At 34.4% G+C, this 23,259-nt stretch overlaps 1 protein-coding gene across 4 annotated transcripts in view; it reads left to right on the top strand.

The window, feature by feature from the left end:
* Pals1 (protein associated with LIN7 1, MAGUK p55 family member) overlaps positions 1-23,259 on the top strand; it is a 93,064-nt gene that overhangs the window by 44,624 nt on the left and 25,181 nt on the right. For 2 of the 4 annotated variants that reach the window (XM_074067746.1, XM_020184202.2), the window contains exons 3-4: positions 4,409-4,696; positions 17,513-17,721. In XM_074067746.1, coding sequence (XP_073923847.1) covers positions 4,432-4,696; positions 17,513-17,721 — 474 coding nt within the window. In that variant the 5' untranslated portion in view covers positions 4,409-4,431. Of the gene's footprint in view, positions 1-4,169; positions 4,697-17,512; positions 17,722-23,259 lie in introns of all 4 variants that reach the window. The other 2 variants (XM_074067745.1, XM_020184194.2) reach the window with 1 other exon arrangement.

The raw sequence follows: 23,259 nt of genomic DNA, 5'->3' as shown, positions 1-23,259 counted from the left end.
GAGCTAAGACTTAAAAGGAGAGCAGGCAAAGACTAGATCCTAGGAATCTCAATCTGGAAGCTGTTTACCTAAGCATTATACTATCCTGAGTAACTGGATGGGTATAGTGACATCAATTAGAATTGGAAATGAAGACGATCAAAGAGAGAGTGGGGTAAAGGGAAGCACGGGTTTAATTTTGGACATGTTAATTTCTAAATCCCTGATGGAAATTTTGATAGATACCATAATGGGCAGGGATCTTGCCTCTAGAACCCTAGCAAGGGTAAATGTTCAATTAAATTTATGTATAAATCAGTCCTCATTGCTAAACTTTTAATGGTTCTCTTCCTGCCTTCAGAATTAAGGATTTATATTTAAGACATTTCATAAGCTGGACCCAGTCATACTTTCTAGTTATATCTTCCACTAGTCTTCTACCTGTTTTCGTTAACTAGCCTTATTTGTATTTTTCTCCTTGTCTTTTATCTTCCTGCCTTGGTTCAAATGGCCCTGCTTTATTCTTCCATCTTGTCTTCAAGGCTTACTTCAATTCCTATTCCTCATTTACAAAATGGGCAGTACTTTGACCTATGTTTAGAGTTGTCAGCAGCATTAGATGAGTGAACATTGTGTGAAGTGCTTTCAGTACAATAGTCTCTGCTTATCCCTGGGGATCCATTCTCCAACCCCACAGTGGATGCCTGAAACCAAGGATGGTATCAAAGCCCATATGTGCTGTTTTTTTCCCTATATCTACTAGTGGTAATGGCGAGTGGTGTACATAGAGTATGAATACGCTGAACAAAAGTATGACTTACATTCTAGGCAAAATAGAGCAAGTTGGCACAAGATTTCATCATACTACTCAGACTAGCATTCCATTTAAAATTTATGTATTATTTCTGTAATTTTCCCTTTGATATATTCAGGCTGCAGGTAACAAAAACAAAAAGTGAAACTGCAGAAAGCAAAGCTGAATAAGGAGAGGACTACTGTATTGTCTGGCACATAAAGCAGTCCTTTACCTCTTTTCTACTCTTCTCTTTTTGCCCTAATATATGAAACAGACACCAAGTTCCACTGATCCTACATATTTACTTTTTAAATGTACATTAATTTTTATTTATTTTAAAAGCATTTTTTTGGCAATCATGGGGATTGAACTCAGGGCCTTGGCAGGCACTCTTACCACTTGAGCCACCCTGCCAGCAGTAACCTACCAAGTTCCTTGAGGATAACTTTTCTTCATTCTCACTGTCTTAGTTCAGGACTCCCTTTCTTACAAGTGCTTTCAAATTGGTCTCATTGCCATCATTTAGTCGATCCTCTATACTTCTACGGAAGTAATATTTCTATAAAACTGAATGTGATTGCTATCGTCCCTGCTTAAAGTCCTTTTATGAGTCTTACTACTTTCTGGGTGAAGTTCTTTGGAAACTCTTCTCAGTCTAGCCTCCTGTTGCCTTCCCAGTTCTGTGGTTATTTGTGTAGGACATGTTCTCATTGTCCCATCCAGCTTTGCTGCATTATATTGTTTTCTGAAGGTGCCATTCTCTCAGACTATTCCTTCCTATTGATCATGTGATTCCATCTGTCTAAAACAGACCCATCTTCTATGAGGCTGGTTTTTCGTTGCCCTTTGAAATGCAGAACAGAAAAATACATCCTTGTTTTCAGTGTTTTCTGTCACTTTTTACTACAGACTAAGTTCTAGACATCTGTGTATCATCTTTGAATATGTAATAGTCCAAGTTTAATTGAACAGATATTTCTCGGGTATTTTCTATATGATATGTATTGTGCTAAGTACTGAGAGTATAAAAATAAGACATGACCTATGTCACTAACACATTTGAAATCTGATGAGGAGAGATCAGCTAGAGAAGAAGAATCATTTACTTTCTTTACTTTCTCCTCCACTAGACCTAACACTCCAAGGGAGATAACCAACATGGAATTTTAAGTGGATTAATACAGGTTGCAGAGGGTAAAAGACTGGATCCAGATAGATAGATAAGCATGATGACAGTAGCCCAAGCATGAGAGTTCTGACCCAGTCTCACATGCATGATATATAATTTTCTCTCATAGTTTAGTATAGTAATATGCACACATTCTTAAATGTTTTTAAGCTATTTTAATTTCCAGTCCTAATTTTTGTAGACTAGCATATGTATTAAGTTTTAAAATAATTAGTCTTTATTAAATTTGATTTTTTAGTATCTAATAATTGTAAATAAAGAAGATTGAGAGTTAATTTTTTCAAAATACGTACTTTCCTAGATTTTAACACTACAGTAACTCCTACACAAATTTCTGCTTACTTGTAATGAAAACATTAAATAAGCTGGATTTGCATTTGTTTATAATCAACATATAAAGCTTAATCACTTAACATAAATCTAATAGCTCTCATTTTAATGAAAAAAAGGCAAACTACTGGTAAGTAAGGTACTTATGTAGGTTATGTGGTTATAAATGAACTAAAATTTGGGTAGAAGACAGTCTCCCAGAATTCTTGTGAAAATATAATTTTTTACAGGTTTTAAAAAGGGTTGAACAAGGATTTCATGCTTGCCAGGCAGGTACTTTACCACTTGAGCCACTCCCAGCCCTTATTGCATTGATTATTTTTGAGATAGGGTACTTCATATGCCCAGGCTGGCCTGCACTGCAATCCTCCTATTTGTGCCTCCCCGCTAGCTGGGATAATAGGTGTGCACCACCAGGCCATTGGTTAAGATGAGGTCTTGAAAACTCCTCCCTAATTGCCTCAAACTATGATCCTCTCAGTCTCTGTCTCCCGAGTAGCTAGGATTATATGTTGATCTGCAACACCTGGCCATGAAAACAGTTTATATCTATTGTTCTGATTGTTGTATTTAGTGATTTTCCTGTTAGCCTACATAGGTTTGTATTTAGTATGAAGCATTTGTCTTCTGTCCCCATTTTGACTGTGAGTTTACATTTGAAAGATTGGCATTGGGATTTTGCTTAGTCAGCATTGTGCTCTAACTACCTTATTTACTTAATGGTGCTCAACTCAAGGAGGTAATAAGTTTATTATTGTAAATATTTTTAAAGCATGAGTAGAAGAAGACTAATTAGATTTAGTGTGTGGGTTTGCAAATGTAAACAATCTGCCCATTTATGCCTAAGAAATAGCTTGAAGAAAAGCCAGAGCCATCCAGGAAAATATTTTTCTAAAAAAATGTGGAGGATTTTTAAGAGAATCAAATTAATACTAAAAATTAGTAAGTACATATATATTCACTTTATAACTTGCATACATTATTTTACTTAAAATGCAGAACAACCCTAGTAATAAATTTTCTAAGTGAATCTGAGGTTCAGAAAGAGAAACAGGTCTTAAATGATAAAGCTAAGGGAAGTAGCAGAGCCAAAATGAAATTTCAGATTTCTTGTCTCCATGTTTGTTTGTTTTTGTCAGCCAGGACAAATAGTTTGCAAGACCCTATCTTGAATAAACCCATCATAAAAAAGGGCTGGTGGAGTGGCTCAAGGTTGTAGGCCCTGATTTCAAGCCCTAGTGCCACATTTTGTCAGTATCATTTTGTCACAATGAATCCTTATAAAGAATACATCTTAATTATTTAAATAGATGATACCAATTACAAAGACTGATAATCTACATATTGCTTTTCATATGTAGTTTTATCCTTAGATGTTTTCCTGATAAAGTTTTTTGTTCTTTGGGTATCTTACTCATCTCAAAGCCTCCTAAAGATAAATTAATTTTCCCTTAAAATACTTCCTGTATTTCAAAGTCAGCGGCCAGCATGGCTTGCTATGTACCAGATGGATGCCATCAATTGCTCTGTCAGTTTTAAAGAGCTAATTTAAGCACCTGTTTTCCATAAATTAGAACCCCAAACTTTTTACTTTCCCACTTGGCTAAACTTTCTAATGTATCACTTTTCTTAGCTATAAAATTGAATAGTATGCCTAAAATTCTTGAGAGGGGACTTTCGGGTTTTTGTTTTTGAAATACCTTGATTTTCTCAGCATTATCTATAAAATGAAAGACATATACTTAATCTGCATAGCAAAATTATCGGATATACTTATTAGATATTTTCTGTATTGTGTGGAGATTAGAAGTGGGCTATGGAAAGTGCATTTATGTTGTAATTCTTATATTTTTTTCCCCCCATTTTTCCCCTTAGATTTCCCTCATGGATACTTTTTCATAGCATTTTATGTGATATGAGAAGTTGTTTTTTTTTTTTTTTGAAGTAACATGGATTTTATACTACAGAATCAAGAGAATTGGCTTTATAGGAAAAATTGATTTATATAAAGTGGTACAGGTTTTTGTAGATAACCATGACAACATCCCATATGAATGGGCATGTTACAGAGGAGTCAGACATCGAAGTAAAAAATGTTGATCTTGCATCACCAGAGGAACATCAGAAGCACCGAGAGATGGCTGTTGACTGCCCTGGAGATTTGGGCACCAGGATGATGCCAGTGCGACGAAGTGCGCAGTTGGAGCGTATTCGACAGCAACAGGAGGATATGAGACGTAGGCGAGAAGAAGAAGGGAAAAAGCAAGAACTTGACCTTAATTCTTCCATGAGACTTAAGAAACTAGCCCAAATTCCTCCAAAGACTGGAATAGATAACCCTATATTTGATACAGAAGAAGGAATTGTCTTAGAAAGTCCTCATTATGCTGTGAAAATACTAGGTAAGTAAAAATGGAATAAAAAAGGCTTATCTTTATTTTTTGTATGCCTTAATATAAATGTGTATGGAAAGGACCATATAAGTAGAAGCAACTCAAATTCCAAACCAAGACCAGTTCTTTTCTTGGAAAGGCCAAATAACTATCATTGTTTACTTTTAAGTCAGGAAGAATGAAAACATGTGGCTTCATTGTTCAGTTACTACAAAATGTTTTTAAAGTATAGAAAGTTTTATATGTGGCCTAACATTGAAAGTTTTGAAATTCATCTTTATATCAAATTTGAAAAATTTTATAACAAAATTAATTGAAAATAATTGTCAGATTTTGAATTTCTAATTTTCTTTTTTTTTTTTTTTTTTTTTCATTTTTCTTTTATTATTCATATAGGCATACAAGGATTGGTTCATTTCTCCCCCCTGCCCCCACCCCCTCCCTTACCACCCACTCCACCCCCTCCCGCTCCCCCCCTCAATACCCAGCAGAAACTATTTTGCCCTTATCTCTAATTTTGTTGTAGAGAGAGTATAAGCAATAATAGGAAGGAACAAGGGGTTTTGCTGGTTGAGATAAGGATAGCTATACAGGGCATTGACTCACATTGATTTCCTGTGTGTGGGTGTTACCTTCTAGGTTAATTCTTTTTGATCTAACCTTTTCTCTAGTTTCTGGTCCCCTTTTCCTATTGGCCTCAGTTGCTTTAAGGTATCTGCTTTAGTTTCTCTGCGTTAAGGGCAACAAATGCTAGCTAGTTTTTTAGGTGTCTTACCTATCCTCACCCCTCCCTTGTGTGCTCTCGCTTTTATCATGTGCTCATAGTCCAATCCCCTTGTTGTGTTTGCCCTTGATCTAATGTCCACATATGAGGGAGAACATACGATTTTTGGTCTTTTGAGCCAGGCTAACCTCACTCAGAATGATGTTCTCCAATTCCATCCATTTACCAGCGAATGATAACATTTCGTTCTTCTTCATGGCTGCATAAAATTCCATTGTGTATAGATACCACATTTTCTTAATCCATTCGTCAGTGCTGGGACATCTTGGCTGTTTCCATAACTTGGCTATTGTGAATAGTGCCGCAATAAACATGGATGTGCAGGTGCCTCTGGAGTAACAGTCTTTTGGGTATATCCCCAAGAGTGGTATTGCTGGATCAAATGGTAGATCGATGTCCATCTTTTTAAGTAGCCTCCAAATTTTTTTCCAGAGTGGTTGTACTAGTTCTAATTTTCTTAAGGTTTGTAAAATAGTAGTGAAATTATTAACTTCATCTTAAAATCTGTTTCTTTAATAACCATCATTAAGATAAATAGGTGCTGCCCCACATTTCAAATGTTTTAAGAAACTATAGATAATGTGCTCAAGGGTAGTAAAGTCTGCCAGATGCCTGCAAGTGTTCTAATTACAGTAAAAACCAAAAGATGACAGATTTAATACATTTATATGAGGAAACTTTAATGCACTTTTTTCCTCAGGGTTTTATTAGAGTAGAAATACTTTGTTCCCAATTGGTTCATACTACCTCTTCATTTTCTACCACTCTTTCCTTCCTTTTTTTCCTTTCCACCCTATAATATTCTGTAAATATTCTTTAAGAAAGTTTGTATTATAATATATCCAGCCTGGATTAATTCTTCTGTTTTTCTGTTTAAATTTCTTAAGATTAATGTATTTGTCTACTTGTATTATTTAGAACCAGGCATAAATGTTTACCTAATAGTTATTATTTATATAACCTAGTTAAAAAAATACAGCTTTAGCTTAGAGGAAATATTGTTTTATTTATTTATTTATTTATTTATTTGGTTTTGGTTTAGTTTTACTGGAGCACCATAAACAAGATCATTCATTCATTCATTTGCTTTTCCTATTTATTTTTAAATTTTCCTTTTTTTTGATACAGGGTTTCACTATGTTGCCCAAGCTGGGTTAGAACTAACAATCTTTTTGCCTCAGCTCCCTGAGTGCTGGGATTCCAGGTGTATACCACCATATCCAGCTTTTTAAAAAAATTTTTGAACCAGGTTTTTATTGTGTTGCCCAGACTAATCTCGAATTCCTTCTTGAGCTCAAGTGATCTTTCTACCCCAGCCTTTCTAGTGAGCTCCTAGGTTCTGCTGCTTTTCCTCTTTCCCTTTTTCTTCTTCCTTTTCTTCTTCCTCTTCCTCCACTACCTCCTCTTCTTCCTCTTTCTCCTTCTTTGTGCTGGGGATAGAAAGCCAGGGCTTCACACAGGCTAGGCAAATACTCTGCCACTAAACTACATTCCCAGGTCCCACTGTTTTCTCTTCTGTTTGTCTGTTGCTGACTTTTCTGCAAGTTTAAAGGACAGCTGTATTTTCTTCCAAGTTGTAATCCACTGTGGTTTTCCTAAGTTTTTTTTTTGGTGGAACTGGGACTTGAACTCAGGACCTACACCTTGAGCCACTCCACCAGCCCTTGTTTGTGAAGGATTTTTCCAGATAGGGTCTCCCGAACCATTTGCCAGGGCCGGCTTTGAACCATGATCCTCCTGATCTCTGCCTCCTGAGTAGCTAGGATTACAGGTGAGCCATTGGCACCTGGCTCATATTTTTGTGTGGTCCTTGAACATAAGATTGTTTTACATATTTTAGAGTAATTTGAAATGTAGTACCAGGTATCTGAAATTCATTTCTTGGAGAGAAATAAGTGAAAGATTTAGTGTTAATGCATTCAGTGCAAGTGTCTGTTAATGATAGGAAACATGAGAAACTAGCATGAGTTGTAAATTGTCATTTATAGCCTGTTTTTAGATGCAGTTTTAAGTTTTCATTTAAAATAAAGTGTAACAGCTTCTACCAAACATTTTTTCCTATTCATAATCTGCTAACACATCAAACTACAATAGTACTCCCTTAAAATTGTAGTGTCTCCTTGCCAGTATTTTTATTAACACACATGACCAGGAGACAGCCTCTCAGCCTTTTTCATAGCCAGCAGCAACAACTGCTGCTGGCTTTAAGTGATGGAAAGATGGGACAACTGATTTATTTCTTTGAGAGGGAGCCTTCAGTTTCTAAATGATACATCATTTATCTGTGAGTAAAGCATTCTAAGAATTTAAACTGTGACTGAAAAGATTAGATACTTTGTGTGTGGTTTTTAATGAAAGTATTTGTAAATTTTTTTATCTGTGAGTAAAGCACTCTAAGAATTTAAACTGTGACTGAAAAGATTAGATACTTTAACTGTGTGTGGTTTTTAATGAAAGTATTTGTAAATTTGTCTATTATTATATGTATTGTAAAAGCACAAAACTGGAATTGATAGAAAATACTTAGGGTAAACTGAATTTTGTTTAAAAGCAGTTAGAATCTTATCAAATATTAGAAAGTAGTGATTTGAGAACTTAATTTCAAATGAATACTAATTATAAATTACAGAAATTTTAATATGTTAAGGAGACTTCCTTAAAATTGGCATTGGTTTTAAACCTTGCTTTATTACAAATAAAGTATTGTCTTTATTCTCTTTCATACTTAAAGCAAACTACTTTGTAAAAGAAATCCTGAAAAAAGAAAAATGCAGATTAAAGTGGGATGAAAAGATAGGGTAATTTTCAGGTTTTAGATTTCACTGTTTTTGTCTCATAGGTAAGCATTTGGGGACAGGGACATGGACAAGTAAATATAATAAACAGGATGTTTATAGGGAATAAGCTAAGGAGGACTGCTGTCCATTTTATGTATGTGATTATATAATGTTATGCTTTTAAAGAGACATCTAGAAAGGATATACACACCCATGGTTAGCTGTTTTATGTTTAATAAGGAAACTCTTGAAATTTGTGATTAGGGGCTTCTAATTTACACCAGATACTTTATTGTGAAAAAAATAAGACACACAAATGGGAAGAAAACTAGGCTGAATAAAAAGAATGAAACATTTCCATAATATTAATAATAGCATGTTTTGATGTTAATTAGTGTCTTTGTATTTTGCCAAATGTCTCTGAATATTCAAACTATTAACTCAAAAGAGTATTGACAATTAAAATTGAAACATCTCTTGCACATTTCTTTCTGACATTAACTGACTTTTGATTGTCCATGGGATGTACAGGAATTTTCTCTGATTGTGATACTTTGTGTGTGTGTGTGTGTAACTAGGGTTTGAACTCAGGGCCTTGTGCTTGCTAGGCAGGTGCTATACTGCTTGAGCCCTTTTTGCTTTTAGTTATTTTTCCAATAGGGTCTTGTGTTTATGCCTGGGTTGGCCTGGGCTATCATCCTCCTATTTCCCACATAGCTGAGATGACAGACTCGAGGCACCATACCCTCTTTTATTGGTTGAGATGGGGTCTTGACTAACTTTTTGCCAGGGGCTGGCTTTGAACCGAGACCTTCCTCATCACCTCCTGAGTAGCTGAGATTAGAGGTGTAAGCCACTGCATTCATATAAATTTTTTTAATAAAGAAAATGTATTTAAAGCCAACAAATAAAATTCCAAGGCCAGTAAATCTTGACAGTCATTTTAGCCTACTTCTGGGAAAATTATTTTCACTATCAAATTTCTGCTTAACTGATATAGTTAGATCTAAACAGACTTTATTAGCCATTATTTCAGCCATTATTTTTTTTTTCTTGGAAGTAAAATGATTAAACCTGTTGGTACTAGGTTGATGTTTAAAGTTTTGGGGCCATTTGAGAATTTTCTGATTTAGTCAAATTGCTAAAAATCAGAGCTAACCTAAAGCAAATATTAAAAAGTGCATTGGAATATGTGTGTAGTCATGTACATTTTTGTTGTTAAATATATATAGACACTGCTACATCATTCATTCTTTGACACAATATATCAAAACTTCATTCCACTAATAAAGTAATTATAAGTAATAATAATTTTAAGTAATAATAATTTTTAACTTTTTCCCTCTAGCAAAGGCTTGCTTCATTATTTTATGGCATGTTAAAAATACTTGACATAATTGCATATTCGCAATTGCAGTAATATAAGAGACAGAACTGTGTTTAAATATATACTTAATCATCACTTAATAACCACTGACCTTGGGCATATTGCTTAATTTTTCTGATTTTCAGGATTTTCTTGAGGATTAGATGAAAAAAAAAATATGTAAGCAAGTGACAGACTGCAAGTTTAAATAAAATTAACTTATTTTGGGGTACTAGGGATCAAACCTAGGGCCTTGTGCAGGCTAGATAAGTGCTCTACCGCTGAGCTAAACCCCAGGCCTAAAATTTAATGTTTATAAAATCCAGAAGCTATCAGAGATCATTTAATAAAATTAACTTATGGATCTTAGCCAGTAATTTTTGTTTCATTTTTAAATAACTTATTTATTAAGATATAATTTATTAAGATATAAGTCACATACCATAAAATTCACTCTTTTAAATTTAATAATTCATTAGTTTTTAGTATATCCACAAGATTGTGTAATCATCACCACTATATAATTATAAAATGTTTTCATCACCCTAAAAGAAATCCTGTACCCATTCCTTACCCCTTATTCTCCCTCCTAGCCACTGATAATCACTAATATACTTTCTGTCTCTCTGGATTCATTTGTTGTGGACATTTCATAGGAATGGAATCACACAATACATACCCTTTTGTAACTTAGCATCATGTTTTCAGGATTCATCCATGTTATAGTATCAGTACTTACTCCTTTTTTATGGCTGAATAATATCCCATTATATAGATATATCATATTCATTTTTCAGTTCATCTGTTGATAAAAACATTTAGGTTATTTCCTTGTTTGGCTGTTATAGATAGTACTGTTAGGAATGTGTGTGTACAATTTTTTGTTTGAAGATCCGTTTTAAATTCTTTGGGATATATATCTAGGAGTGTATTGCTGTCTTGTAATTCTATGTTTAATTTACTGAGGAACTGCCATACTGTTTTCCACAGTGGCTGTACTGTTTGACATTCACACAGTATGCTTGCCACCACTTCTTGTTGCCATTTTAATTTTAGCCATCCTATAACCAGTAATCTTTATAAAGTAAAAAATACTAAATATGTTGCATATAAGTACACATAAATATTTTCCAGTGCTGGGGAATGAACCCAGGGCCTTGTGTATGCTGGGCAAGTGTTCTACCACTGAGCTATACTCCAGCTCCTTCCTAATTGTTTTACTTCAAAGGATAATGTATATATTGGGTTGAGAAATAAAGTGTATCTCTTTAATGAGTCACCAACAAATATTTGAGAAATACCATTCTAGTCAAACTCGGTCATTTTATAGAAAGTTCAGAGACTTGAGGTGGGTTATGTTATAATGACACATAATATACCTAAAGAATAATCAAGACATTTTTGAGACTCAGGAATTCTGATGCCAGATTTAGAGCATTTCTCTTTTTCAGCCTGTATTTTTAGTTGTGTCCAAGAGAAAAAAACCATGAAGCTTTTGTATTCTTTTGAAAATAGAAGTCATTTCAAGATAGTGTTCCATTGTCTTACTACATTTTGTAGTTAGATTTTTGCTCTGTTATCTCTCAACTATCCTTACTTGTATACTTTGTCTAGTATTAGTTGAGACTTTTTTCTGTGTGTGATGCTGGGAATCAAATCCAAGGCCTTTGCTTACTAGGCAAGCACCATTATTCCTGCGCTAAAACCTCCAGCCTTAGTATTTGTTTTTAATTTTTTTTATAATTTGTTTTATTTATTTGGTTTTTGAGACATGGTCTTCCTATGTAGCCCAACTGATCTTGTACTCAGTCCTCCCACACTAGCTTGTCCTTCCCCAAGTGCCCACTCTACCCCTTTGAGGTGTATTGTCCCCATTTAGGCAGTCGACTCTCACTCAACTGCCTACCTCAAGGTGCACTTACATTTTGCTAATTAAATTACCATTTACTATCTTTCTACTTTTCGTGGGTCTTTCACTGTATTGTTCTGTTATGCACCTGGAGCAGTGTCCTAATCTTCATCCTAATCTTAGGCACTGAATCCAAGGACCAAGGGACATCTGAAACTCTCCAAAGTACTAGTAACATTTCATAATCTCAAATGCTGAAATCACAGATGCGTGCTACCACTCCTGGCTTTTGTTTGCTATTTGTTAACTCAGCTTGTTAATGAGTAATTAGAGTTTAGGATCTTTCATGAGCCTTTGATTACTTTTAACAAATTCATACTGATCTAGTGCACTACAAACAAAAGTTCAAGGATCTGAATTTTATGTTCTTAAATTTAAAAAGAGAAAAAAAGGGACTGGAGATGTAGCTCAGTGGTAGAGTGCCTACTTAGCATGCACAGGGCCTTAGGTTCACGCCCCATAAATATTAATGCTGGAATAAATCTAGAAACTGTCTTTTTATGGAGTAAATTAAACCAATAGGTGAAAGTAAAGCTAATTCCAAGCAGAAGACTGTTTACATTACATCAAACCATCACTAGAGATGGAGCTTCTTTAGCTTCTTAGGTAATTTTAGTGTTTACCTTACATACAAAAAAATTCTCCCACATCCTTGTCCAGAGTCTTACATATTTGAAAATACTTTTCAGATAACACAGTCTTGGTGACTGTTCCCTGTTGCCAATTTTAGAGTCTTCACTCATATTTTAGATTCTTGGGAGAGGGCCAAGGTTAAAGAAAAGTTCAGGGGGGTGGATTTTGGGGGCCTTTATGTATGTTTGTATTTATCTAATTTGGAGGCTTGTGTGTGCATTTGTATTTATCTAATTAATCATATCCCAAAGCCAACATAATTGATTTTTTTCTTTAAGATCATATATCCTGTCTTTTAATATAATCAAGATTTAAGTGTTGTATGAAATGGTAGAGATGATGATGATGAGAACTTGAAACAATTTCTAATGAAAATCAAGTAAGAAGAAATATATCAAACTGCAGGGCAAGGATTTTGACCTAGACATAAAGAACTTCCTTGTAAGAAAGTATCTGCAGACTGGAATTTATTTATTACAAAAACCAGATTTGCTTTGCCTGCTCTGCTTCCCCTTTACAGAATATCCCCACCCTGCCATACTCTGGGTATCTCTGCCTCAGTACTCCCCTTCTTTACCCACTCCCTAGAATTTATGTCAGTCTTTCTCACTAGCCCTATCTTCTCCCTTCATGTATTTCTCTGTACATGTGGTTCTTTCTCCTTTTGTCAGTTGTCTGTGTATAGGATACAGAAGGGAATCTATTCTTTTGGTAGTCCATCTCTGTTGTCTCTGTGTCTTTTTTTTTTTTTTTTGGTGTTGGGGATTGAACCCATATAAACATATTCTAGGCAAGTGCTACATCCCCAGCCCCTTGTCTTCTTTATTGCAGAAGAAATGGATATTTAACAGGACTGATTTAGTTTCATCTGATTAGTTTTTTTTTAATTCTCTGGAATTGTGTGGAATGTTGAAGAACTTAGGTGGATTTTTTTTTTTTTTAGTAAAGCAGGGCAAAGCAGGGAGAAATAGAAAGGGAGAGAGAAGAACTCCCTGCATACAGGAGGTGGGAGTAGAGAGATGCCTTAAGTAAATTTGTGTTTTAAGTTACAGATACAGCAGTCAGAGAATGGAACACTTCTTTGAGTGGGTGGAAAATTAATTGCTCTGTCTTGAAGAGTATGTATTTGTGAAGTACTTTTCAAGATGTACCATTTAGGAGCAAAGTTTTTAAAAATCTTTAACAAAATATTCTAGCCTTTGAAATTAAGGTTTTTATATGAAGTCAAAATATGAGTGAGAATGGATCAAAACAAGAATCCCTGAGTGATGTTGTCAACAGTTATTCATTATGGCATTATTCCTAGCATCAGAGAATAAACCCTTTGTCAAAATTTAATAATGAATAATTGAGAAAAGACAGTGATTATCATAACCAGTATTTCAAGACTAATGCCATAGGGATTTATTACTTTCCATGTGACCATGAACTATTATGAGCAGAAGCAGCAGCATTTTTAATGTTCTTTAAGTTGATAAACTTATTTGTAAGTACATACTAATTGCATTAGAGGCATACTAATTCCATTAAGAGGGCTTCTGTCATTTGGATAGTTTAGATTTTCTTAAGTTTTTATGTGTTTCAGCTAAATGTGATTTAATATCATATCATATCTTGTGAGCTGTGTATATTTCATGAAATTTTGAAAACTTCTGAGTGTTTGGTCTATTCTACTTGCTCATTAAGCATTTTTAATGGAGACTTTTGAGCCTAAAAATGAGAGTACTTTGGGCAGCTTTCCTTCCTATCTGGAAACTTTCCCAGTTAAACTGGTAATGAAAGAAGCTGTGGAATTTATCTGAAAACTTCATTTAAACCATAGTTGTCAATTTTTCTGTACAACTCAGCTACCTGGGCTTGTGCAACAGTATTAGAACTCCTTCACCACATTTCTTAAAATGGTGCATAGTTTCTATGATCACAGAAATTGCAGCTTTGGTTTATGTTGCTGAGTTTCTCCATTGTATTACCTAGCATACTATTGTGATGTTAGAGATAAAATATTCTGCGAAAGTATTTAAAGATAAGTCTTGGTGAAAATATAAGAAGCAAAATGCAAACATATTATAAAATAGAACTTGGAGGAAGGTACATTAAAACAGAAGTCTGTGTATTATATTGTGATTGTGCACAAACATGCTCACGTGTTTTTGTGGCACCTCATGCATGCTAGGCAAGTGCTTTACTACTGAGCTACATTCCATTAGTTTTTCAGTATTGGTTGGTGATACCTAATTATAAAGCTGGGCTTAAGTACAAGTGGTCTCAATTTAGTATGGCAGAATTAACATAATGCACCTGGAGTTTTAGTAAAAACAGTTTTTACTAATTAAAGAACAAAAACATGAATGGAACTTTATGGAGGTGAGCATTGATACTTGGAACAAGTTTAAATTGGTTTTAATGCTTACCTAAAAAACTTGAGCCTTATTCCCCCTTTAAACTTGTTGGTATTTGTAGAATTGACATGGTTCTCAAGTTCTCCCACTACCATTAGTTAGTTTTATTCCTGAATGTGGGGAGGTACCAAATCATCAGCTTCACTGGGACTCAGTGTATTGTTACTCTGCTTTGATATCCTATTCCTGTGGATCTTGTCTTGCTCCCAGACCTCATGTGTGAAAGACAGCTCCAGTTTGACACTTTTTCCTCTTAAATTTTAAACTGGCCTAGATGGTTTTTATAGCTTTAGAACTCCTCAGTATTAACACATATTGACCAGATTTCATCTTTCTCTGGAACCTGTACTCTTTACCTTAAGTCTTATCAAAAAAAGGAGTGTACTTATTTCTTAGAACTTTAAAGCTATCATTCCTTTTGAACTAACCACCCAATTTCCTGTTTCCTATCTGAGCAATATCTCAACTCTTAGCTAATCTCCTGAACTAAGCTTGATCTCTAGCTTTATCTCTCAATAAAAATTCCTACTTTAGGTTATCCTATCTCACTTTCCCCAGTTCTTCTTGTTGGCTTATGATTAACAAGCATCTGGTTTATACTTAAAGTGTCTCTTAAATTTTCTGTGACTTCTCATAAATACCTTTGATTAAAAGTCATCCTAATATAACAAGAAAAAATGAAATTATATTTGATATGTTCTGCTTAAGTCTGCAGTAATATCTGTCTAATAAGTATAATTCCAGTTATTAAGGATAAACAAAGTAACTGAAAGAAGAAATACAAATGACTATGTTCAGTGCCCCCACAAAAAAAAAAAGAAAAAGGAAAAAATAAATGTTCAGCCTCACCAGAACACTAAAAAATTAAGATTGATATTCCTTAATTTAATCTGTTTGAAAACAGGCACTCTAAGGGGGGGGGTAGGGGGGAGAAATGACTCAAGCCTTATATGCACATATGAATAATTAAAAAAAAAAAGAAAAAGAAAACAGGCACTCACATTTATTCCTGGTAAGAGTATGAGTTGGTACAAATCTGGAAGGCAGTCTGGCAATATGTATCAAAGTTTAAAATGTTTTTATTACCTGATGAGCAATCTTATCCTGGGAATTTATTCTAGAAAGTAATTGGAAAGTATTAGATTGCAGAATAAAACTTACAGTGTGGTTAGACCAGCATTTTAAAAGTCTGAAAGGCAGGAGCCAGGCTAGAGGTAGATGTCTATAATCCCAGCTACCCAGAAGGTGGAGAGAGAAGGATCCCAGTTTGAGGGTAGCCTGGACAAAACGTTTTCGAGACCCTGTTTCGAGAACAAGCTGGACATGGTGAGTCACATCTGTAATCCCTCCCAGCTACTTGGGAAGTTGAGGTAGGAGGATTGCGGTCCCAGGAGTACTGGGGGCATGAGATACAAGCATAAAAGAATAAGAATCAACAGCTTTTCTGCAGAATTTTTTTTCTTTTCTATTTCTGATTATTTTTAAAATTTTACTTTTTTTACATTTACTCACATGTGTATGTATTGTTTGGGCCACCTCCGCCTCTCTCCCTCTGCAGAATTTATATGAAAAAAACCTAACAAAAAGACTTCAATAAGGAGACTTTTTTCCTATGTGACTATGTATATGACAGGTAGTATCCACTCTTAAGTTTTTCCCAGACTAATTGATAGGTTTTAATTTCAGTCAGAATCACAATAGGATTTTTCTTTTTGGAAGAATGGGTAAAAAGGAATAGAATGTAGGTCTCCTCCCCCCAAAATTGTAACTAATTATAGAAGTCAGGAAATTTCTTAAAAAATGATGACTTTTTGTAATGTCTTTTAATGCTCTTCCACACAACCCTCTTAGGAGCAGGGAAGAGACAACCAATGATTCTTTATCATTTTGGAATAACGGTTTCCCATAATAAAGCATGTGCTGTGTATGCACGCTGTTAGGCACAGTACACGTACACATGCCCAGAACTTTCAGTGCGTTGTTAGGAGCCACACCTAATCATTAGCATTTTAAGGATCACAGAAGAAGCGCTCAGAAAACATCAAAATCACAGACAAACTTATGTACAGCAATGATTATTACATACTGAAGTATTTGTTATTTATGGTAATAAAAAATAGAAGCAATCTAAATGTCCAACTTTAGTGCAATGATGTTACAAGTTATGGCCTAGTCATGTAAAATACCATGGAGCCATTATGTACAATGTTTTAAAAGACTAGTGATGTGGGAAAACAACTACAATATACTGTTAATAAAAAAAAAAAAAAAAGAAAAGAAATACCCCGAAATGGTAAGGGAAGAAAAATGTTTCTAGGTAATGGGATTATTGGTGGTTTTAATTTTATTTCTGTATTCTTCTCCTCGTTTGTTTTTATAGTATGTATTCATTTTATAATTAAGATTTTTTTTTAAAAAGGCAAGTTATTGGTCTAGAGGCATCTGTTTGCCTGGCAAGCACAAGGCCCTAGTATAGCCAAAAAGAAAAACCAAGTTATTCTGTTCTATAATTTTTAGAGTTTTACTTAAATATCAGTAAAACAGCATGGATTGGCATTCAAAAAATATATGCAGAGGTGGGTGCTAGTGGTTCACATCTGTACTCCTAGTTCTTGGGAGGCTTAGGATCAGGAGGATCACATTTCCAGGCAGCCCAGGCAAATAGTTCTTGAAACTCATCTCCAAAATAACCAGAACAAAATGAACTGAGATGTGGCTCAAGCTATAGGGTGCCCTGCTTTGCAAGCTCAAAGCCCTAAATTGAAACCCCAGTCTTACCAAAAAAATTACATATATATATATATATATATATATATATATATATATATATACACACGCAGGTTTGTTTTTTTTCCTAAAATTGTAAATTGTTACTGGTTCGAGAAATTTGATCTTAAGATACATGTTGAATTAAGACACAAGCAATTAATTTTCGGTATCTTTTCTTCTCCTACCAGAAGTTGAAGACTTGTTTTCTTCACTTAAACATATCCAACATACTTTGGTAGATTCTCAGAGCCAGGAGGATATTTCATTGCTTTTACAACTTGTACAAAATAAAGATTTCCAGAATGCATTTAAGATACACAATGCTGTCACGGTACACATGAACAAGGCCAGTCCTCCGTTTCCTCTTACTGCCAATGCACAAGATCTTGCACAAGAGGTAGGTGTTCTGAATATCTTGTTGACATCTACAAGGTAATTATTAGTGGTAATTAGGCAGTGTTATTGGAAAATACCAATGTGACTATAAGGCTTGTTTGAATTAATTACTAGTAATCACATTAATAATTTATTATAATAGAAAAAATTTGCTGAAAAAATATATACTTACTCCAGTCAGTTCTGTTTCACAAAGAGAGTTAACTTTGCATATAAACTATATGTTGGGATAGCAAAAAATATTTCAGTTGCCAGAGGGAAAAATTTTTAGTTGTTTAATACGGTTTTATTTAAGTGAATTATACATTGTAAACTCAGATAAATTAGTACTGATGAGATAAACTTATGACCTAATCAGGGACCATAAATATGTAACCCTAAGACTTATTATTTCTATCTGTTTTGAAGTTTTTTCCCTATAAAAACTGTGTAGATGTTCCAGATTACTTTTAATGTACTGTGAAAGTTTTTTCTGTTAACCTGGTAACTTTAAAGTTCTTGGTTCTGATGTTACTTGATGTTCAGTATTTAATGTGTCTGAGAACACTTTTTAAATTGAAGATTTAAAAAGGTTATGGGTTGCACATTCTGTCATTATTGTAAGATTTTTAGTTATTTTAATTTATTTGAAAATAATAATCCTGGAAATCTATCAAATGAATGTATTTCATTGAATCCACACGTGAGACAAAAAAATCGGCTGGAGGTTGGGCAGAACTTGAGAGCTACAGGCTCCTAAATTAGTTTTGGAGATACTTTTCTGATTAGCACAGAGTGATTCCAAAGGGAAATATTTGCCAAAGTTGGATGGCAAAGACCCTACCTGGGAGAGTATTTAAACATTTAGATTTACTCAGGATTACTTAAATAGTTTTTCTGAAAAGTACAGTTTTTTAACAGATAAAAAAAATACCAACATTATTTCGATCTTATATTACAAACCTAGTGTAATTTTTATTTCATGGGTTTGGGAGGAATACCAAATAAATCATTGTCATCATTCATTCCCTTGCCCCCAGGTAGCAGGAAGAAGGTTTGTCTAGTTACTGGACCTTTTTTTGTTGAGTAGAACAATGGTTAGAGAAGAGAATGAGAAAAGAGAGTTTATAATAGCTATTTGAGAAAAGCTAACAGAGAGCAGGGAAAATAATTGAAAATTGTATTGTGGTGGTGGTGGTGTGAGTGATAGGGTCATTGGGTTGAAACTCGTCTTAAAATGAATGCAAAATGACTATCCTCATCAGAGCTGCAGTAAAAGGTTGTACTTCAGTTTTAATGGTTTCCTTGGAGTTGTGTAGCTCATGGCTATGAGGTAGCCCAGACTTTCAATACGCTACACTTGTGAGAGAAGCACATAATCAGAGCTCATCAAAGAGAAGGGTTAAGTTTAATAACAACATTCTAAATGTTAAATAGACCCATCGCCTTTATTTTACTGGGAGAAAAATCTTAGCCATAATGTAATCTAATCCCTCTGTTTATATTTTTGAATATTAAAGTCAAATGAGGTTTTGTGACCAACAAGATAAACTAGGCTGTTCAAATGTCCATGTTCTACTTTTTTACCCTTCATAATTCCAGCAAATTTAATAAGCAGTATTTAAAAGAAGAAACCTATGGGGTATGGTGGCATATACCTGTAGTCCTAGCACACAGGTGGACTGAGAGTGAGTTTGAGACAAAGGCTGGTCTACATAGCTAGCCTCGAACAAGCTACGTAGTGAGACCCTGTCTCAAAAACAACCAAAAATAGGGCTGGGGACATGGTTCAAGTGGTAGAGTTGCCTGTCTAGCAAATGCAAGGACCTGAGTTCAAATGGCAGTACCACCAAAAATATATATCTATGTATCTCAATCAAATAAAAAGCATAAATTACATAACAGAAGAAATTACATCATGCTTCAGTTATATCATTTTTAAATAGAAAAATTTAAATTTGAAGGAATTTAGTGAAACATTAGAAAGCATTCTTTGTTTTCTAATTTTTAAAATACCAGTTAAGGTCTGAGGGTAGCACTCAATACTAGGGTTCTTTTTTTTTTTTCATTTTGCTTTTATTATTCATATGTGCATACAAGGCTTGGTTCATTTCTCCCCCCTGCCCCCACCCCCTCCCTTACCACCCACTCCGCCCCCTCCCTCTCCCCCCTCAATACCCAGCAGAAACTATTTTGCCCTTATTTCTAATTTTGTTGTAGAGAGAGTATAAGCAATAATAGGAAGGAACAAGGGTTTTTGCTGGTTGAGATAAGGATAGCTATACAGGGCATTGACTCACATTGATTTCCTGTGCGTGGGTGTTACTAGGGTTCTTGCTTAGTATTTATGAGGCCCTGGGTCCAATCCTCAAAGCTGCTGAAAGGAAGGAAAAAAGGAGGGAAGGAGGATCAGTTAAATATTAAGTATTATATAGTAGATAATAAAACCTGTGAAAATTCAAATATTAAGATTCACATTAAATCTTTGATCTAGAATCTTTATTAATAAGCACAATTTATGATTAGTGTAGTGCTTTTTTTAAATAAAGTTTGGGAATTTGAACTTTTAAGCAAACTTTTTCTTACCCAAAACACCTTTTTCTTTTTGCTGGTACTGGAGTTTACACACACCCCAAAAAACATCTTTAAGAGAGTAAAATACAATGTAACACACCAGGAAATAATATTTAATTTCAGATATTGAGCTAAATGTATAAGCATACATATGACAAAAATTTTTGCCAAGGATATATTTTAAAATTTGCAAATTAATAAGACTATTAAACTTTAAAAAATTGACAAAGAACAGACACTTTACAAAAAAAACGAAATCCAAATGCCCAAAAAATATGAAAAAATGTTCAGCATCATTAGCCAATAGAGAGATGCAAATTAAAACAAAATGAGGTAACCACTGCTTAGACACAAGGATGACTATAAAAACACCAATAATATTAAATGTTGGTGAACTCATGGAGCAATAGAAACTCTCATACATTGCAGGTGGAGTATAAATTAGTACTACCACTTTGGAAAGACATGTGACAATATCTGTTAAAGCTAATGTACCTATACAGTAAGTCCACTAAGTCTATACTCAAGAGAAATGAAAACACAGCTACACAAAATGCTTAAGAGCAAATGTTCACAGCAATCAAGGTAACAGAAAGTGGCTACAGCCCAGGCATCCTTCAATTTGTGAAAGTTGAATTAGACTGTCACTGTGGAGGAACAATGAACGAGTAAACCATTACAATATAAAGTGCTGTGGTGGTTGTGTGGGAAAGGTGCCAAAAGCATAATGTGATGTGGGAGGGGTGGGGAGGAGGCTGACAGAAAAGAAGAAACATAGAAGGAAATTTAATTTGCTGAGTTTTATAAGATAATTGAGTATTTACCATGAAGCATAAGAAAGAGAAGAAGACATTCTGTTGTCAAAGTGTACACAGGTGATAGTGACTCAGAAAGCCTGGCATATTTCTTGAGCAATGAGTAAAGGGTAGGATGTGATCTTTAAAAATAAACACTAGAGCTAGTGGAGTGGCTCAAGTGATGAGAATGCCTGAGTTCAAACTCTAGAGCCTCCAATCAATCAATCAATCAATCAATAAATAAATCTCTACAGCCTAAAGACCAATTGTTGAATTAATAATTTTTAATTTATCTTATGATGGATCCACTTTGGTAATGGTTTTAAAATTAACTTCCATAAATAGATGAAAGGAGAAAACAATTTGCAGAAAAGGCATCTGAAAAAATTCAGCACCTCTGTCTTGGTGATGAAAATTCTTGGAAAGTTAGGCAGATTTTGTTAACTTGACCAAAAAAATAATACCAGAAAACAATAATGTCTTATTGCGTGGTGAAACAGCCAACACATTACCATTTAAGGCTGTAATAAGATAGGCTCCAGATTATCACCACTAGTATTCAGCATTTGTCTGGAGAGGAATAGGGAAAGTATAAGTTAGTCCCAATTTGAATGAGTTGAATTTGTCACTTTGAAAACAAAACAAAACAAAATTTGATTAATTTTTATATTTAACCTGTTGCCTCCTAAATAATTTGTACACATGCACATACATACCCTCTTCAAACATGATATAACAAGGCTATATATGAGTGGTGGGTGAATAGGTAATTTTCTTTTCCTATTTAGATTTTTATATGTTTCTTCAGTAGGACAAAGTCACTCTAAAAGGTTAAAAGCAGTAAATTTATATGTGATTGCAGACCTATTGAAAAATTTTAAACGAGTTTGATAGTAACAAACTTCTGACTTAAAATATTATTCTGGTAACATTATAGAAGATGTGTGAGGTCAAGAGTAGAGGCATAGAGTAATATGAAGCTATTGTAGTTTTTCAGATACAAGATTTCAAGTAGCATTTGGATATGAAAAAGACATATGTAAGTGGAAAATTAATAGGACATACTGTCCTGATGTGGAGAATAAAGGTAAAGGCGACATTAAGGATGACTTCCTGTTCGTGTGGCATTGTGTCCACAGACTGATACAAAGCTGAATAATTTACCATTTCATCTTCAGTGAATTCCGTCTACTGACAACACAGTCCTCGATTTTATTTTTATTTATTTTTCATTATTGTGCTGGGGGTACATTGTGATACTTAAAAAAGTTCTCACAATATATCATATTGCTCTCCACAATTTTAAATGTGTTCAGTCTAATGAGTACATGTTATGTAGGCAAATAGAATAAGGCAATTAAGGTAGCTGAGACAGCTACAGAGGAGAGACAGTGTGGCATATAGAAGGAACAACAAAAGAAAAGAGCAAGAATCAGGTGATGAAGGACCCTGAATGCTAAGGGCTTAGACTTGATCTGTAAGTGACAGTGAGCCCCTGAGAGCTAGAATGGCCATAGTTCTGTCTTAGAATTGAAAATATTTAATGACATAGAAAACAGTTTAATTTGCATTTTCACAGTTATTACTGATTTTAATCATTTGTTCATATGTTTATTGGCCTTTTCTCTGTCTTTTGTGAAATATCTGATCAGATCTTTCTTCATGGTAAAAATTAGATTGTTAGACTTAATGTGTTGTAAGAGTTCTTTTTTTTTAATTATGTGCTCAAAGTCCAGTCCCCTTGTTGTGTTTGCCCTTGATCTAATGTCCGCATATGAGGGAGAACATATGATTTTTGGTCTTTTGGGCCAGGCTAACCTCACTCAGAATGATGTTCTCCAATTCCATCCATTGTAAGAGTTCTTAATATATTTCTATTACAAGTCCTTTATCAGAAACATATCCAGGGTGAAAATACAGGAAGGCTATATGCCAAGTTGATTTTAGGTATAGTAAAAATCTTTACTTTTATTTCTTTTGATTTCTGTTTTTTGATTTTTCACATTTAATATGTACCATTTCTGTAATTTAAAATGTTATGTTGGGCTGGCAGAGTGGCTCAAGTGGCAGAACGCCTACCTAGCAAGCATGAGGCCCTGAGTTCAAACCCCAGTACCGCAAAAAAAAAAAAAATTTTTATGAAAATAAATAAATAAAATGTTATGTAATCACAGCACTTGAGAGGCTGA

The sequence above is a fragment of the Castor canadensis genome, chromosome 3, assembly GCF_047511655.1.
Source record: "Castor canadensis chromosome 3, mCasCan1.hap1v2, whole genome shotgun sequence".
NCBI classification, from domain to species: domain Eukaryota; kingdom Metazoa; phylum Chordata; class Mammalia; order Rodentia; family Castoridae; genus Castor; species Castor canadensis.
Note: the sequence above shows the minus strand (reverse complement) of the source record. Positions and strands in the feature narration are given on the sequence as shown.